The 19,394-nt window shown below is 31.6% G+C and overlaps 1 protein-coding gene across 6 annotated transcripts; it reads right to left on the bottom strand.

The window, feature by feature from the left end:
- Positions 1-2,038: 2,038 nt before the first annotated feature.
- Positions 2,039-9,631, bottom strand: LOC18036660 (UDP-rhamnose/UDP-galactose transporter 4). 6 transcript variants are annotated; one of them, XM_024180531.1, is made up of 7 exons: positions 9,429-9,631; positions 9,100-9,178; positions 8,356-8,598; positions 7,332-7,516; positions 7,019-7,219; positions 6,486-6,647; positions 2,039-2,641 (listed from the first exon to the last, which is right to left on the bottom strand). In XM_024180531.1, exons 3-7 carry the CDS (start codon positions 8,486-8,488, stop codon positions 2,318-2,320), a joined length of 1,005 nt encoding a protein of 334 aa, XP_024036299.1. In that variant the 5' UTR covers positions 8,489-8,598; positions 9,100-9,178; positions 9,429-9,631; the 3' UTR covers positions 2,039-2,317. The 6 variants fall into 6 exon arrangements, with proteins under 6 accessions (XP_024036299.1, XP_024036301.1, XP_024036298.1 ...); XM_024180533.1 differs by having other exon boundaries at positions 8,356-8,536; XM_024180530.1 differs by lacking the exon at positions 9,100-9,178.
- Positions 9,632-19,394: the final 9,763 nt, after the last annotated feature.

Below are 19,394 nucleotides of genomic sequence, written 5' to 3'. Positions count from 1 at the left end.
AAATCAGAACTAGGCAGAACAAGCAAACTTCATTACTTCAACATGTAAACGTCCGCACATAAAAATTCTTAAAAATACGAAACCTTTAACTCAGAAGTTTCACAGGAAATGAATATGATAAAAGCTGGGGTATTAAGTACAGGTATATATCATGATCAATTGACCATATTTGAAACGTGCAGTTCCAAGGATAATGACTGATACATACAAACATACAAGAGTACTGATGATACAAGTAAGTTGGACTACCAACTTAACACATCGAATTTCAATTTGATACGTAAGACTTGCAACCTAACATATAACGAACTGTTTCAAGGGCAATGATTAAGATGAAAACGGGGGCATTTATAGAAGTACATTAGACTAGTATGCTTGCACATCTTATGCTAAAGTAAGAATTAACATCTGACACATTACATTTGCAATTTGAATGATTGAATTTCCAATATTCTCTTGATGCCCTTTTATAAGCCAAATCTAATTTTAAATTGAATAGTGCTACACTTGAAAAGTTACAATACAAAGAAAGCTAATTGATGTGACAAACATGTGGCCGTAACAAATCATCATATATGACAATGAAATGACAAAAGTTACCATTTGACACACAATATCCTATGATGAAGCCAAGTCGCATGCCACAACAATTAGATCCCAAGTTTGTAAGCATTGTATGCATAGCATCATTGCTTTTAGGTTATATTAACGAGTGCTTGGTGCTATTGAACAAAAACTATACACACAGCAAAACGTCGTGTATGTGGAGTGTTTAAGACAAGGAATAACCACCTTACTTTAGCCCTAACCTTATAACACACCAAATTTTTCGTTACCCTAGCCGAGTTTTTCTTCGCGTGTCTCAAGCTACAGGTTGTTTATAAAAGTTCCAAATTGGAAAAGTTTAGAGTGTAACAAACTATTTGAGACATATAATGAATAACTTGAGAAATATAACAAAAAATTTGGTGAGATAGAACGTTAAACTTGAGCTCAAAAAGCAACATGACTTTATGTTCCAACCCAAAACAAGGCCCACGGAGCACGTGCACGTGTGCAGCAGGTACCAAACACAACATTAATGGCTGAATTAAACAAAATATCAACAGTTTGAATGAATGTATCATTCCACATGGCTGAAAATGAGGTTCTATTAAAGATTTGGCTTTGATTTTGGCTTGTCTAAGTGATTCAAGTGCTCGGTGTTAGAAGGCAGTTATAACTGTAATGGGACCACTAATTGCGAAACATACAAGAATCTCCTGTATAAGCTCAATTATTCAAGTTCAAGGCATTTTCTCCAAGCATACCTAACATGTTACATGTATCAGCATTAACTAAGCTGCTTTAATTTCTCACATAGGCAATTAACTTACTAGTCCAAGTTCCAATACTACAACTTGACGTTAGGTGGCTTAGTTGTTTCTCAGGAACAGGCAATTGATGAGCAGAAGCCAAAAGACTAGCCCTGTGTTTTTCATCGCAATGTCCAAACAAGGCATTGATCCATTCAAGAGAAAGTGAATAAATATTAAGTGTGCCCCTGATTTTGATATTTTATGAAATAAAGGGCATAGTTTCATTGGTTTGTCTGTTTGTATTAAACAGGTCCTCACCTCCTAGTAAAGGACCATGTTGTCCTCTAGAAGCTATCTATCATTACATTCACAAGGGCAATCTGGTCATTTTGTCAGGGACCTATTAAATAAAACATGGCAAACTATGTCGTTTATTTAGTGAAAAGCAAAAGATTCAAGGATCTAGATGACAAACCAAAACGAAATTGGCCACAAGGCTGAAAGGGTGTGTTTATTCTGGTCTGAAATGAAATCTTACATGATCAAGTACAACATGCGATTTCTTGATGAAAAAGGAAAATAATAAAAAATATATATCTTATTACATATGGGTAACAATGTGCATGTCTCAAAAAAATCTTAAAAGGTCGTGTAAGTTTAGATCAAGCAAAGATCCTAATTAGCATGTCTAATGACATTTTAGCAACTAAGATGAAAAAAAAAAAGAAAAAGAAAGGTAGTATGAAAGAAAAGACTCGTATTGAGTAATGAAATAAATTACTATGAAAGATATTATTCATAAAATTATCACTTTTACAGGGAACTTGCTTGCACTCTACTGCATCTTTTCCCTTGAATCAATTCTAAAACACAAAAATGAACTATAATTTAAAAAGAAAGAAAATTAATTATGATCAAGGATTCTGACCTTCTGGGTATAAAGAAATACTGAAATTAGGTGAGTAAGATGCTGAATTCGCTTTGTCTCTGTCTTATAACTTCCAATGGTCAACTAAACTCTAGACTTTTTCATCTTCTGAAGTGGTGGTCTCTGGTACACTCTGTTTTTGAGATTTAGGCAATGAAAGGCTGCGACGCTCCTTTCCTCCTGGCTTTGACGAGGCATTACCGTACCAGATCATTCCTAACACCGCGATGACCATACCCAAAATGACTTGCATATTGAGACCCTCTTTTCCAAAGAAGATGAATCCCAGAACCAGGACGAGAATTGTCTTCATATGGCCAAGCACTTGGAATGTCACAGCAGTAAACCTGCCTATGCAGATAAATTGGCTGAGGTTGGTGCCAACTGCTATGCTACAGGACAATATCATAAAGAACTGCACACAAAAAATAAGAGCCACCATCATTTACAGTAGTCAAACATGCTATAAGCAAATTCATATTATCGAAATATCATATGCACTTATCATATTTTTAATTAGCACCCGTCATGGGTAAGACTTTGCAATTGGATAAGGGCAATGCCACTTTACTATTGACACAGATTTTGTTAACAAAGATTTGCAGTATTAAAGCCAAGATTTTCATCCGAACTCCTCAATTGTACTGCATAACATATATCAAAATCTTGAACCTCCACTGAGACCCTGTATAAACATTGTATGTAGCTTCATAAGACAGCAATTTTGTGAACTAAGTTTTATGTCTTTTTTCATTTTACTTCAGAATTATCAATAAGATAGTCGCATTGACCTTTCCTTCATAACTGTTTCAGAGGCTGCCAAACAATATTAAAAAAGTCCCATGACTTTCTATTTTCACATGGGGACTACTGTAAGTACAAACTTGGTAGTCAGTAGTCTCTTGGTTGAATCTCTGACATCTTGGTAGACAGGTTTATCCACTTGTTCATAGTAAAGCTAAAAACTCTATGGAGATGAAAAGAAATCATAAACAGAGTACAACTTGTAAATCACTTATGCAACAAATAATGCGAAAATACTATAAAAGAACAGTAAAGAAAATCTGTAAAATCAATAATATATGGACGTAATCATATCAAAATTGTAGACTTCATCTCATTCCATATTATCAAATATTTGGGAAACTTCATTATTGCCCTCCCTTTCTAGTACTCTTCTATTTTTCCCTTCCAGTTCTTTATTTGTCATATTGTCCCCAAGGGTGCCTCATAAATGTTCATGAAGGTACACAACGCCCATCATACCCATGTTACATCAATCGACTAAGTTGGAGATGCCTAAAGGGCAACAGAAAGGCCCCAAAAAATGGGTATGAAAGAACGGAAAAATGCAAGGTTCTTCTTTGTTGACGGTTGGGAGAAAAGAGGGAGGTGGGTGGAGAAGAATATAGCCATAGACAGCTTTTACAAGGGAATAAAATTTCTACAAGTAACCAGGATATCATCAATTTAAACCACACAGTCTGTTATAATGGTTCAGAAGTAAATGCAAATAGAACTAGGCACCTTTAATATATAATAGAGAGCCTTCTTTCAATCTTCATATAAACAAAATCAATCTTAACGGCAAGTACTTAACCCCCCATTCCTTCATGAATAGTTCAGAAAATCTTATAAAAGGAAAAGAGTTAATCCTTTGTGTGTGTGTGTGTGTGTCTGTGTGTAGGGAAAACAAGCAGTGAAAATGAGCTCCAATGGATTAAATACTCAAAAACATGGATTCACAGCCAACCTTTATAGCATGCATAAGGCTTTGTAAAAGAATTCACGTTAAATAACTGACCAGAAAAGACAATATGAATTAGAGAAATATCGTACACATATCATTCCTAAAGCAAATGCATTGGCCACATCACATTGACTGGTGTACCTTAAACTTTCAACGTCTACGATCATGTTAACATTCTATCAAATCACCTATACAAGCAGAATAGTCACCAAAGCCTAATAACTCAAAACTAATTATGCTATTTGTAGCACAAGTAACCTAATGATTCCCATTCCCCTAACTCTGAAAGTTTCATAGCACTAGAAAACTGGACAATAATTTGTGTTCATTCCATAGAAATCTTAACTTCCCTTTAGGCCACGTTAAGTTTCATCATTGGCACAGCTAGGGGTGGGCATCGGATCAGATTCTGATATAGCATGTGATCGGATCGGACGATATTTGAGCAATCCGATCAGATTGGAATTGGATCGGAGTAGATCCGGGTCAATCCAATTGGATTGCAATACAAATTAATAAAAAATAAAAATTTAAAACCAAAAATATAAAGGAAATAAAAACTGAAATAAGTGAGAACCCTGAAATTCAATTCCCAAACAAAACCCAGCCGGCGGCCGCATCACACCACTCAAAAGCACCCATGAACCCTAACCAAGCCATGACCCAAGACCGTCCAGCTGTATCCGCCAGCCAGTCAGCCCCAATTGCCTCGAATTTTTATAAATTCTGCCTGTCCCCAATCCCCGCTCATTTTCTTCACGCATTTGCCTCACATTTCCTCTCTCCGGGTTGATCTTTTATTTTAAAAAAAAAAAATTCCAGGAAAATGGCTTTTACTGGATGCTGGATTTTTCTTGTTCGGTTTTCTCGATTTGGCATGCTTATGGAGGTGGTGGGTGAATGCCATTTTCTATGGTGGTGCTGATGCTTCAGGGACTATGGGCAAGTGTTAACACTGATGTTGTTCATTTAAAGCTTGTAAATTTTGGTGAAGCTTGAATCTTTCAGCTATAAATTAAATTTATTAATTAATTGGTGCTGGTGGGGCTTGTGGCTATGGGAATCTGTATAGCCAGGGTTATGGAACAAACACTGCAGCTTTGAAATACCCCCCCCCCCCCCAACAAAAAAAAAAGGATAGCCAAAGGGCGCAAAAAGACCACAAATCCAGACTCATCAAACCTGAAATATCGTCCATATCGGAAATATCACCCAAATCCTAACTCATCCGTATTTAATCTCATCCAATTCGAATTCAAATTGATCTGAAATCCAATTGGATTGATCCTAATCCAATTTAATTTTGCCCACCCCTAGGCACAAATTTAGAGGTCACAACATAAGACAGCTTGCACACGTATCAAGGTCAACTATGCTTAATACGTGTGATATGGTTTAAAAAAGAAGACCTTCCTTGGTCTGTGATATGTAAGTTGAAATCTGAAGATGTGGACCACTAGTTTATTCACTGTAATGTGGCACTAAATTTGTGGTTTAAGCAGCTCGAACCTGCTGGTATTTCCTTGGTGATTCCAAGCTCTTGTTCTTAGATGTTAGACTGTTTTAATGCTTTGGGAGGAGGTGAAAAGGCAAGGGTACTATATAGAATAGTTGTGCTGTGGCAATTTTCGGGTGAATTGGCTGGAGAGGAACAGAAAGATTCTTGAAGATGCTAAAGAGGACGGCTTTGATTTCTTTTCAGATAAAGTACATTTTCTTGGGTCTCTATGGGCTTTCTTTCTACAAAGTTTACGGGGAATTCTTTTTTCTATATTTATCAAAATTGGGAAGCTGTTACCAAATGATGTTAGGCCTTGGTTTCTTATCAGTATATGTAAAAAGCTCTTGTTCTTAGATGTTAGACTGTTTTAATGCTTTGGGAGGAGGTGAAAAGGCAAGGGTATTATATAGAATAGTTGTGCTGTGGCAATTTTCGGGTGAATTGGCTGGAGAGGAACAGAAAGATTCTTGAAGATGCTAAAGAGGACGGCTTTGATTTCTTTTCAGATAAAGTACATTTTCTTGGGTCTCTATGGGCTTTCTTTCTACAAAGTTTACGGGGAATTCTTTTTTCTATATTTATCAAAATTGGGAAGCTGTTACCAAATGATGTTAGGCCTTGGTTTCTTATCAGTATATGTAAAAAGCCTAAGCAACCCCAAATGGATCATCACTCGTTTAATTGGTAAAGCCTCACTACTTCTGACCAAAGGACTGTTTCATTTCTAAATTGTACACTCAATCAACCACAACCACGACTGGGATGCAAACTATATGATGATTAAGACAAAGAAAAAGGTGAGTGATGGAGACAGAGATATTAAGAATGACGTGCTACATATACATGCAATTTTAAAATTTCAAAAGAGGAAATATCACATAAACTTGTTGTAAAATGACATAAACCATTCTGCCTAAAATTTTCCACACACGTATACATGCATGAACAATATAGAAGTGCTCATCATTATTCCAGATAAAATCAAATGAGCTCTGGTGTAAAACTTACCACGGATAGAAAACCATAGTTGTAGGCATCAACTCTTTTACTTGTCAACCAGTAGTCCACAAAGGGTCCCAACAGCAGCAGAGATGCAGCTTGGGCAGGAGCAGTATGCCCCAATAGGTTGAAAGATCCTAGATTATACTTCCTCTGAAGATAATGTACATACTGCACAAACATAAAAGATTAGATGGATAACATGTAGCGACCACCTTGTGAATAAGAAGAGTGGCTATAGGGTGATCAACAGATGAACAGTTGAACACCGCCCAAAATCATTCAAAAACCAAGTATAATCCATGTCATTAATATGTCACAACTTCCCCCATGAAAGATGGTGAACTACCATATTTTATAATTAAATGGTAAGACTAAAATGTATGATGCATGTATACAAGTATATCAGAGTAAATACTAAAAAAAAAGTGTAAAACAAACCTAAATAGAATATGCAAGAAGCAATTTTATAGTACTACCAAAACCCAGTAACTCAGTACTATTTGTATGAGGATCTGGAGTTTGAATAAAAGGTTACTTACATACTGCTGCATGGCTGTGCTCCAAACAGCTACAAAGGCAGCTATAAAACCTTTGGCATTGACACTCACATCTGTAACAGTACAGACTCCAACACCAAAGAGAACTAATAGTATGCTTAGCTTTGTGTCTCTAGAGTATCGCACTTTGTCCAAGACAACTTCCAGAAAACATGACACGGGGATCATACTCAGCTTAGCAATCTGATAAAAGATACTGAGATAAGTAAATTCCAAATTTCCCAAAAAATAAAAAGTTAATTAAAAAATAAAAAGACAAAAAGAGAAAGAATTATCTCAACTCTCATAGACTGACCTGATAGAACCCCACCGAGTTCCACATTAAACTCACATTCATTCCCACAATAGAGAAGTTTGCAAAGACAACAAATCTCACAAGTTCAGAAAACGGAAGATGAGAGGTCTGGATATATCCCAGCCACCTAAGAAAAGTAGTCAACATGGTGGTTGTGGCAAAATGCAGACCAGTTAACGTTGTAGCTGCACAATATATTGAAAACAATATCAGAGCTTAGACAGAGTGCTGAGGTTCGTGTGCAGTTTAGTAATATTTTTTAGTTTTAACTAAAGCAAACATTGTTGCCATACAAACAGTCCTGGTGCCTTTTCAGAAGCCATACTCCAATAAATCAGGTCAGGCTTCTATGGATCTTTCTTACACACACACACACACACACACACACACACACACACAAGCGGGTACATATGGTGGGCATATATCCATACATATTACATCTGTACACACAGAAAATAATTAAATAAAAAACTGAACAGGAAAAAGAATTAAATCAAATTACAAACTGGGAAAAATTTATTAAATAGAAAGACATTCGAAATAGGAGAAAATGCAACAGGGTCCAGTGGAATCAAAGAGGAACCAGATTTTGTTAATGGAGACTAAAATAGATCGAAAGCCCATAACACTCTTTTCCTTTGCCTTCACCTAAAGAAGAAACGACGAGGGAAGAAAAAGCTTCAAAACAGAATAACGGAAACAAGTGACAAGTAGGTCATGCATTAGCAAACCATTGTTACTCAATATTACCCTTGAATCAAGTTGTTTTTTTCTTTTCCTTTCTTTTATTTATTCATTTGAAATAGTTAGAGCATACTCTTACAACCACGTTCAATGGGCATTATCGTTCAGTTCTCATCCATCTATCCCGATAACATTAACAAGTATTGAGAACTGGGAAGACTATGAACCGAAGAAACACAAGTCAAGTGGCTAGATTTGTTCAGGCAAAAAGAAAGGAAAAAAATTAATAATACTAAGAAATAATACAAAGCAGAATCTTTATAAGTCATAAGGGATATACCAAAACTGAAACCGTATGTAGCCATCAGGGCTTTATTGACCATGATTATTCCAACAGATGTGACAACGTTGAACATCCATGCGGCAACATCTGTAGCTGCCTTCCTGTCAGCGGCCTTGGTTGTTGAAGACATTTTTGTTTCGTAGCTTCCAATATATCAGCAGAGTCCTAGCTAGTCAATCTACATGCAAGTAAATATTATACTCCTACATCAACAGCCAACGGCACTATCAAAAAAATTACCTGAAAACAAACAATAAAAGAAATATAAGAAAAAACAACATTTCCTGCCGGTATAAACAATGCTGTTTTTCCCTTTGTTTTTCCTTTTTGTACTTTGAAGAAGAATACATCATCATCAAGACACAGAGTAAGCCAAAAAAAATAAAAAATAAAAATGAATAATAAAGTACAATCAAACATAATTAGTGTAATAATTAATCATTCGAATTGTGCGATCATAGCTTGTTGTTCTATAAACTTTTATACACTAATGAGAGAAAATGGCGACCATAGCTAATCATTTAATTTTAAATGTTGATTGGCGATTACAATTTCAAACAATAAGTAAAAAAAATCATTTAAAGAAATTCTATAAATCTATTGCAGTTTCAAACTTGTAACAAAAGTTTTCAGCATCTCATTAAAACAGAATAGAGATCATAGCTTGTAATAATAAAAACTAAATCAATCGAATGAACTAAAAAAAATATAATAAGCTAAAAAATTGAAGCAAAATTATACCGTTGACAAACAGATCCAACACGCTTTAACGGTCCACGGCATCAATTTCACAAAGAATGAAGAAAAATCAAGTAAAATTCTGAAAAAAACAACGGTTTCAAAATGATAAGTAACTTGCTATATCTCACACTATACAGAACAGGAAACAAATAAAACAAGTGATTCATTTCCAACTTCGATCATGACACTCTTTATACGAAGCAGAACATTCAATCCAAAACAAAACAAGCAAAATTTTCTCTCGCCAGAAAAAGAAAAAGTCATTTTCCCGAGAAACAAACAGAATTCTTTTTTTCCACGAAATTAAACCGAGAGACAGAAGCGGATACCTGGAAGATACTTTACAGAAGAACAAACGAGAGGAACTTCGAGCCGTGAGCCACGTCAGCAAATAAAAAACATTCAGCAGAAACGAATGAATCCGAATAGAAGGAACTGCGGTTTTTGTAATCGAAGAGAGTTTCGTTTCCTCGCCATTAAAAGTAAGAGAGAGATGGAGAGAGAAAGAGACGTAAGACAGCATGAAAAATTGAAAAAATTAAAAATTAAAAGTTAAATGAGTTTTGTTTGTTTAATTATTTATTTATCTCTGTTGATTTTTTATTTTTTTTAATGATTTGAAATTAATTTCATTACTTGTGTCCACGTGCTATGAACCTAAAAAAAAAAAAAAAAAAAATTGGACACATTTTGGAATAATTATTTTTATTGGATCTTGCTCTTATGAGCTAGTCGACAAGTAGTGGTGTTCAAATGACGGATCTTGTTCTTATGAAGTTTATTTATTTGTTTATTATTAATAATTTTATCTAACCTCACTATTATTTATCATTAATAATTGTTATTATGAAAATTAATTATCATTTTGAGAACTTTTAATTAATTATCATTTTGAGAACTTTTAACTCATACTTGTGGAATACAAATCGCAAATTATTAAGAGTGAGTTATGAAGGGGGAAAAAAAAAGAAACTATTAAAAAATTTTCTTTTTGAATATTTAAAAGTAAATTTGATTTTTTTTAGGTTTACATATTCGAGATGTACAATATCTTATTATGATTTAAAAAATAATAAAAGATTTTAATTGTAAATATATTAAAATAAAAAAAATACGTCAATAATGAATATTATTATTAAAAATAAAAGTGAATATTTACTAATCTTGTTATTATTTTAATGTTATGTTCTTGTTGTTACTATAATTAACCTATCTCGTGTTGTAACTGCAACTCGAGAGTCAATTGATCATGGATGAATTCCAAAATTACTCATAGACTTTAGGGTACCCAAATAATGAGAGAATTTTTAAGAGATGCTTTGAGAATATAATTTCAATTTATCATAGAATGTTCAATATTTATTCATATTTCAATATTTCTCTTGTAGATCGTGTATTCATGTTCGTTCTAAATTTATTTTTATGAACCAACTTTGAATAAATTGTAAAATAATAATTAAAAGATTTACGAGTTAAGGGTCTCTAAATTATTTAAATGTATTAGAGTTATGGCATAAAGTGTTTGTAGGTTTTGTACAATACTATGGAAACGGTCCATAAAAGTGTCCTTTTCTTTTTTATTGTTAGGCATGACTTCTTCAGAATTTTCTTAGTGGCAAAGTCATTTTCTAGTTGTTTTCAATTGTTGCCCGTGTTATGATTGTTTTGATGCCAAGCGTGGGAATTTTTGTCATTTTTTTTTTCTCCTTTGTTTGTGAATTGTGATAGCTCCATTTGCGGCATGACATTGAGTGAAATTGTTAGGTCTTTTGAATATAAACTTGCCCAGGTTGGGGCTGCTATTGTGAATAATTTTGGTCAATTTGTTTTCCATGATGTTCCAAAATTCAAAAGAACATGAAATTTTGATGTGTATAAAGTTTTGTGTTTAAACGATATTTCAAGTGCTTCTTTGATTTTTTTAAAAAAAAAAATGATATATGTTGTTAGTTGTTTCATGTAAATATTATGGGCAGCTTTCTAAATTCGAATGATGAAATCATGAAATTTTGTTTTTGGACTCCCTAACATTCAATAGAAATTCATAAAGCAAATTTAAGGGAAAAAAAAAGGTCAAAATTTTAATTTTTTGGTCATAATATTTAGAAGTTTATTTTTTTTTAAAGATATAAAAAACTCATAAGCTATACAACAAAATGTTTTATTCTATAAAAAAAAATCAATTTTCTTTTTAGAAGATAACTAATTGGCAATAAAGTAGCATAAATTTAAATTTATTTTGATGAAAGACAAAAATAATAAAGTGCCCAAGACGTTTTATTGATCAATTTTTTTAATTCTTAGTTGAATTTGTTATATAACACACATTAAAAGCTAACAATTTTAAGTGCCTTTATTATGTTAATAAAGTGCCCAAGACGTTTTATTGATCAATTTTTGTTTAAGTTTTAGTTGAATTTGTTGTACAACACACATTAAAAGCTAACAATTTTAAGTGCCTTAATTTATGGCTTAAGAAACTTTATTTACTTTGCGTATCAACAACATAACTCTCTCACGTTTTATGTCAACGGCTTGATTTAAGGCAAGCAAGGTACTTATGATCAATTCATTAATTTTTTTCTTTAGAGTAGGATTACATATTCTAAAGATTTTTATCCAAAAAAATTATACTAAATGATATGACATTTGTTAATTGGCTGGGATCATCATACAATTAACTCCCACTAAATTAACGATGCCTACTATTTAAGACGAAATTTTAGATGTTTATCATTACTTTTTTTTTATCCCTTCTGAAATTTCTTTTAATATTTCATTTAACTTTTTTTTTTATATTATTTTCAAAAGGTTTAGATGGGATGAGAAAAATCTCATATGATGAACATAACTCTTGTCCTATTATTTTAAATTCGGTGATTGCAGATACAAAATATATCTATAGTTTATGGAGCTACAACAAAAGGGCTTTAAAATTTGGTGACTTGAACTTGAGTAATAGAACTTTCAAAATTTTGGTTAAATAATTAAGGGATAAAAAAAAGAACATTTTCCTTTTATTTTTGTCTTTTGATCATCTATCCCATAAGTCTAATAATTTTATTATCCATATATGCAAAATATTTGTGATAACCTCTTAGATTAGATCCCAACATCTAACTTAAATGGGACTAAAGTTTCATTTGTTATTGAAGTTGCTAGTTGGTATTGCTTGGAAGTTAAGTTACTTATATAATGAAAAACTTATAATATATTCATTATTTTTGTAAAAATTATTATTTTAAAATCATATTTACTATATATTATTAATTATTATTCCATAAATATAATATTTTTTTATAATTAAAGGAAACGACACTTTAATACCAAATAAAGACTAAATATGCTTCTAAATGTTCAAGCGAAAAAAGTTTTCTCCATGGCTCTACCATTAAATACCATGGGCTTAGCCCCTTTGTCACAAAAGATGGAATAACGGCCATGGCTTGTGGGCCTTTGATTCTTGAAATCCTAAAGAGTAGTGCTTTTCACACTCTCTTAAAGTTTTTATAAAACCCCATATTTGAAATCGTAATTCTATTACTAGAGAAAATTAAATAAAACGACAAACATGAATCTAACTAAACAAATATAGATTTAACTAAATTAAAATGTTAGTTAAAAAAAACTAAATTAAAATGTTTTTACACTTACAAATCATGGGCTCTTCTTTAAACAATTTTGAGACAATTAAGTAATAAATTATATAATGATAAAAGAGTTATGTATATAATAAGTGAGGGTGAGTTTTAAAGGGGTATTAGGAGCTTCACTCTAAATTCAAATTGAAAACGGCCATCGAAATTTAAGCCCAATTAATGTGCATTTGTCCATGTTGCAATTCAATATGAGTAATGCTTTCCACACTCCTTTAATATTCTCATAAACCTCCATTTTTATAATAATAATTTATTATTTGAGGAAATTATATTAAAGGACATATAATGAATGTAATTTATTATTTCCCAATACAACAACGTTTTTTCTTTTTCTTTTTTTAATAAAATTATAATAATACTGAATCAATGAATAAATAAATTACAATTGGAATTGCATTTTACAATTGAAATGGTATGTTTACAATTTAATTAATTTATTTAAAATTTAATTCAAATTCTATTGTGATTTTTTGTCTTTTTTATAATTTTCATTTAAAAAAAATTATAAATATAAAAAAATGGGATTTCATAAGAGTTTTAAAATTAGAAGTTCTACTCATTAAATATTTTCAAATTTGCGGTTGCCAAAGGCCCGTAACTGCACTTCTGCCTCGTTAGCTTCTTTTTTATCAACAAATCAAAGTCGCAGTTCATCATTCCTAGACCTTGATCAATTAGTATCAATATAAACTCCCTCAAAATTTAATTAATAATAGGAATAAGAGAGATGGTCTTGAATATTAATTTAATTATTGACGTAACGTCTTACCTATCATATTTTAGCACATATTATTTTTATTGAAAATTTTTGCATTGCATTATTATATGTAACAAGCTCCTTCTAGTTTAAGTTTCAGGTCCGCTACGAGATACCACCCAACAAGTGTATACACACACACACACACACACATATGGGGGCAGATCAAGAGCCCTCTAAAATTACACTTAATTTTACATCAATTTTAAATCTTTGGATTTAAACATATCAACGGTGAGAATTTAATAAATTAAATGACATTAATCTTTTTACTTTTTATCATTAATTTACTTTATAAACTCCTTCCAAATTTTTATTGAGATGGATTAGAGAGGAGAAAGCGCTGGGGAAGAAGATGGATGAGAGGAGAGAGAAAGCATGAATTAATGATAAAAAGTAAAAAGATTAATGTCATTTAAACTATTAAATCCTCCCTGTCAATATGTTTTAAATCTAAAGGCTTAAAATTAGTGTAAAATTAAGTGTAATTTTAGAGAGCTCTTGATCCGCTCATATGTATGTATGTATGTATGTATGTATGGATTGACACTAAAAAGTGTATATTTAATAACGATAAAATTATCAGTTTTTCAATTATTGTGTTGTTTAATGTGCTCATTATTCTTAAATTATTTTAACACTCTCCAAATATATTTTTTATGTTAAATTAATTTGTAATATGCCAATTTTATTTTAATTTTTTATTGTAAATATATTTCAAGAGTAAAGAGGAGTTGAAACTAGAAGTGAGAACAAAAAAAAATTACTGAAGCTATTTAGAATGTATTATTGATGAGATGTAATTAATAAAAAAATATACTTAAAAAAAAGAGAAAAGGTGAAAAATGCCCGTAATACTGACCATCACACTTCTCAACGTACATATACATTATAAAAAAAAATAAATAAAGGAGGATGCATTCCTTGCCTTTAAAAGGCAAGGAGATGCAGACATGAGGAGAGCCGAGCTGGGAGAGTACGAGAGAGTGAAGTTAAGAGATTTCTTTCTTTCTTTTCTTGCTTTCTTTTATATCAATTTTCTTATAATATATTCTAGAAGTTTGTCAAATAAAAAAGAGCGTTTTGTTTTCTTAGAATATGAGTGACTAATTTTACAAAGATGAGGTGAAATGTGAAACTCAAGATTTCAAATTATTAAATTAATTACCTTCTCAAGTAAGTTTTAAGCTTATTTTATTCTTTTCTAGTTATTTTTATGTCATGTTAATTTGTAAATCTCCTTGGATCTATATGGTATTTTGACATATTGTCAACACATTAATATGGTTGTGGGCACATTAGGTACTTGATTGCATATTTATCCACATATATAGTTAGTTAAGAATTAAATGACATAATAAGTAATTAGTAAAAGTGAGGTAAAATACAAAAATGTGAGAGCATTAAAACCATAGTTTGAATATTGAGAGTGGATCCTGTAGTCTTAGCATATTTTTATATTGATTCCTATTAATTTCTTTTCTCGCATTTAATTTTCTTTGTTTAACAAATTGACTACTAGATTTTAAATTCTCTGTGATTCAATTCCAAACTCATCGGGTTATATTATAATCAGATACTCTTATACTTGAGAGTAATAATACTTTTAAGTCGTGTCATGTATGTATGTATTCAAAAGAAATCATTGTCCATTAATAAATGGCATGAGATTTGTGCCCATTCTCACACAAGTTGAAGGTATGAGTTACTAAGGCTCAGTCTGAGATTGTGTATATATATACATACATACACAAACACAAACACACACATAATAATTCTCTAGTGAGAATATTCTTATTTTGATGAAGTGAGAATGTCACCAATAGATTAAAAAATATATATTTCAATATATTAACAAATATTTTTCAATGCGTTATAAAACTGTGTGATTCAATAATATGCCTACACCTACTTTATTAAAATGTACGGTTTACAACATGCGCGCATTAAAAAACTGAGGTGCTCGCACTATATATATATAATGTTTAACCATTATATTAGATTGAAAAAAAAAGGGTCAAGAATAAACGACATGAGTTATTAATTTCATTAATATGTTTATCTTGTTAATTTTTAATTATCTTTTTTCTTTTATTTAAAATTTTCTCATTTCTTTCTCCTATGAAATTGTAAATAGAATAATTAAAACTACCAAAATTAATTTACTTACATAACCTCTAAATTTGCGATATTATGAATCATGAGAGAATAGTTATACTGTTACATAATATTGACATTTATATCTCCAATTTACCTTTCAAAACCCACCCAGGAAGGTTCCCCTCAACCATCAAACTCAAAATGTCTGATAGAGTGGCACCGAAGAATGATATGATAGCAGTGCTTGGATATTGACTATGTAATGCAGCTTACGATAAAAAAATATTGAACCAATGGTCCACCTCTCTTGTCTTCTTACACGAAATCGTCATTCTTGTTACATTGTAATTTGTGGCTTGAACATGTGGGTGGGATATTAGCTTTCCTCTTTAAAAGGGTTAACAACACAGCTCCACCAATCAAATTAACAACCGTGTGCCTAATACCTTCGTCCTCCCAGCCAAGCTGTTCATGTTCACTTTCTCAAGGGTGCCAGTTTTATAATTTTGATGATTTTAATTATTCCATTTACAAATTTACAGGAGAAAGAAAAGAGAAAATCTTAAATAAAGGAAGAAAATAAATTAAACATTAAAGAGAGGAAAGAGAAAAAAATTAATGAAATTAATAGCCCGTGTCGTCTAATTTGATCCATCATTTTAATTTAATCTAATGATTGAAAAATTGTGTGCCCTTAATATGTATGTATATGTATATTAATTTACCAACTATTTAGAATGATAATCTTTCATTTATATTAAAAGTGTGAAAATATCATGTACTTCCATTTACTTTTTAGAGGATTAAAAAAAAAGAGGAAATTATCAAAACACCTCCCATTTTCCATTAGGGGTGGGCAGAACTAAACCGGTTAAAAAAAACGATTCGGTTTGTTTATTTGTTATGTTTCAGTATTTAAAAGAGTCAAATATAAAAACTCAAACTGAACAGAAACTCTTGGTTCAGTTCTCGGTTCAAATTCTCAAAATTAGAATTGAATTGAAAAGAGTAATGATACAGCCACAAATTCTTTTATAAATTTATTTTGCACAAATTGATGTGGCATTAATTCATTGGTTGAATGAAAATATAAAATAATAAAAATAAATCATGTGGATTAAGTGATATTTAAGTCAACCAATCTTATCATACCACGTCAGTTTGTACAAAATAAATTTGTAAAAAAATTTGTGGCTATATCATTACTCAATTGAAAATGTTCGTTTACTTCGATACTATTTTTATATTAAAACGGTGCCATGTGGAGTGATTTAAGTGTATGTAAAAAATAAAAATTAAAAATTAAAATTTTAAGAAAAAAAATTATTATTATTTAAAAAACCAATCTAAACATAAAATCCCAGTATCAGTGTGGTTTTAATCTTGGTTCGGTTTTTATTTGATTTTTAAAATTTAGTATTGAACCAAATCAAAATTCTCAGTTTGGCCTTATACCGACTTGTTATCTCTACCCATATTTGTGATTATCTTTTGAATGAAAATGAAAATGAGACAAATTGGGAGTAAATTCGATATTTTCATTTCATCTCCAAAATGAATTGAAATTTAGGGCATGTTTGATATTATTTTTGACTAGTTGTTTTTTGTTTTATGAAAAAATAAAAGTGTAGAACTTGTTTGGTGGATGCGTTTTTGAACCGTAAACAAAGAATCACTTTTTCTTAATAAATGTGGAAAACACTAAATTGGGGTTCTTTACCTTTTTGTTTTTTGTCATCATGAGTCTCACACTTTCAATGTAATAATTACCACTAAAATCTGGTAGGTCCCACATGTTTGTTAGATAAATAGTTTATTTTAATGTAATAAATCTATAATGAAAAGACGGTTATGCATACATTAATAAAAAACTATATTATTAATAAAAAAATAAATTTAGCATAATTAAAATTAATAAATGTAACAATCAATAAATAAGTTTTAAAATTCTCATAAATCATTTAAATACAAAATTAATTTCTTTCAAAACTTAGGAAATTTACAAAATCAACGATGATATTTTTCTTAAATTTAGACTAAATTTTTATTTTGATAACATATTAAAATTAGATACATATATTATTATAATGTAACTATTGAAATATAATTTTTTTTAAAATATATATATACCAAATAAGTCTTCATTATTTTTATTTTTCCAGATAAACTATCAAACGCATCTTTACAGTTTTCATTTTCAGACATTAGTTTTAAAATAAGCTACCAAACATGTTTTTATTTTTAGGGTCCTCCTACATTGCAACAGTTCCAATGTACCATGATTTTTTGTCCACATGCGCAATGGCCGTAGGATCTGGAGCGCTTCTATCCAACAGTTCAGTTTAGTCACTTGTAAAAAAATGAGTGTACTGGCAACCGTGGAAGCTGGTTATTTACTTAAGTAATGGCTGTTGAGGGAGCCTTGGTTTGAAATAGTTGCAACCCAAAAGAAGAAGAGGAACGATTTACTCACGACAAAAGATAAATAAAGGGTTGTCACCTAAACAAGAGGATCACACATTCTTGGGGGAAAATATTTGAAGGATTAACTAACCAAAGATGGTACCTGGGTTGTCAGCAGAACAATTTGGGTGGCGAGAGGCAAAGAAAGTAGAGGGTGTAGGTGATTTAATTAGACAAATAATTAGGATACACCGAAGAGAGGAGAAGACGGTTGCAAATTCGTTGGAACAGTTGATTCCGATGATTTGTTTAAGAACACGTGTTGTCGTGGGAACGAATCGGATGACACTTGTGTAAATGTAGCAGCAAACTGCAACCCACTATGCGGTGATGAAAGTACACGAATTCCCCATAGCCAAAAGTAGAGGTAATAGCGCGTCTGTTTGATTTACTATTAGCCCGTTTGGGAGTGTGGTGAGGTAGTTGGGGCGTCAAAACTCAGCTACTAAGGTATTTGGTAATACTTGTAGTTGAGTTTTGATAGTTTAGTAAATTTTTTTTCCTAACTTCTATTCCATAGCTGTAACTTTTGTTCCACAGCAACTGCAGCTTAAAAGCTACAGCACATCACTCCCGAATACATCCTATGTCCAATACGAACCGAATGAAGAAGGTAATTTGTGGAAAAAAATGGTTACTTGTGGTTAAAAGAGTTGCTATTCGTAATTTGATGAAACTAAAGACGATTATGCTTATTGATAAGAGTGCGATGAGGTGATATAGGCAACAAATTGTCAATGTTTAATAATATTGCAAGCAACAGTGGATTGAAAGAGGAAAAGGCGATAAATTTCTTGGAGGAGGAAATGTACAAGTTTACTAAAAACTAAACACATGCTAGTTCTTCAATTTCTTCTCCAATTGCCAAATATCATCTTGCTTTTTCTGTCCTGCACTTGTTACAAAGAAATTAGACAATGTTCCCTGGAAAGCATTCTCGTTGATGTGTTGGCCATAGTTGACTGCCACACTGATATAATCGTCTTCAATTTCTCTCAGCGATTTCAAATTTACTTCAGCCTCATTCGACCGCACTTCAATTGGAAATTAATTTCATGATCTGATTTTACTATGTTTGGAAATGATTTCAGGAATTTTTGGTTTTTGGGTACGAATTTGACTATCTTCTCTCCACATTGATTCAATCCCCTATTTTTTAACAGTTTTGGGTTATTTAATTTTTTATTAAATTTACCCACAGTCTCTGTTTCCAATCGACTACTTTACTTATATGGGGGACTCATCTGAATCGTTGGATGGAAGCACTCTAAATCCTACGGGCATTACGGATGTGGGCAAAAGCGTGATACGTTGCA

The sequence above is a fragment of the Citrus clementina genome, unplaced genomic scaffold (assembly GCF_000493195.1).
Source record: "Citrus clementina cultivar Clemenules unplaced genomic scaffold, Citrus_clementina_v1.0 scaffold_7, whole genome shotgun sequence".
NCBI lineage: Eukaryota > Viridiplantae > Streptophyta > Magnoliopsida > Sapindales > Rutaceae > Citrus > Citrus x clementina.
This window is presented reverse-complemented; position numbering and strand designations above follow the sequence as displayed.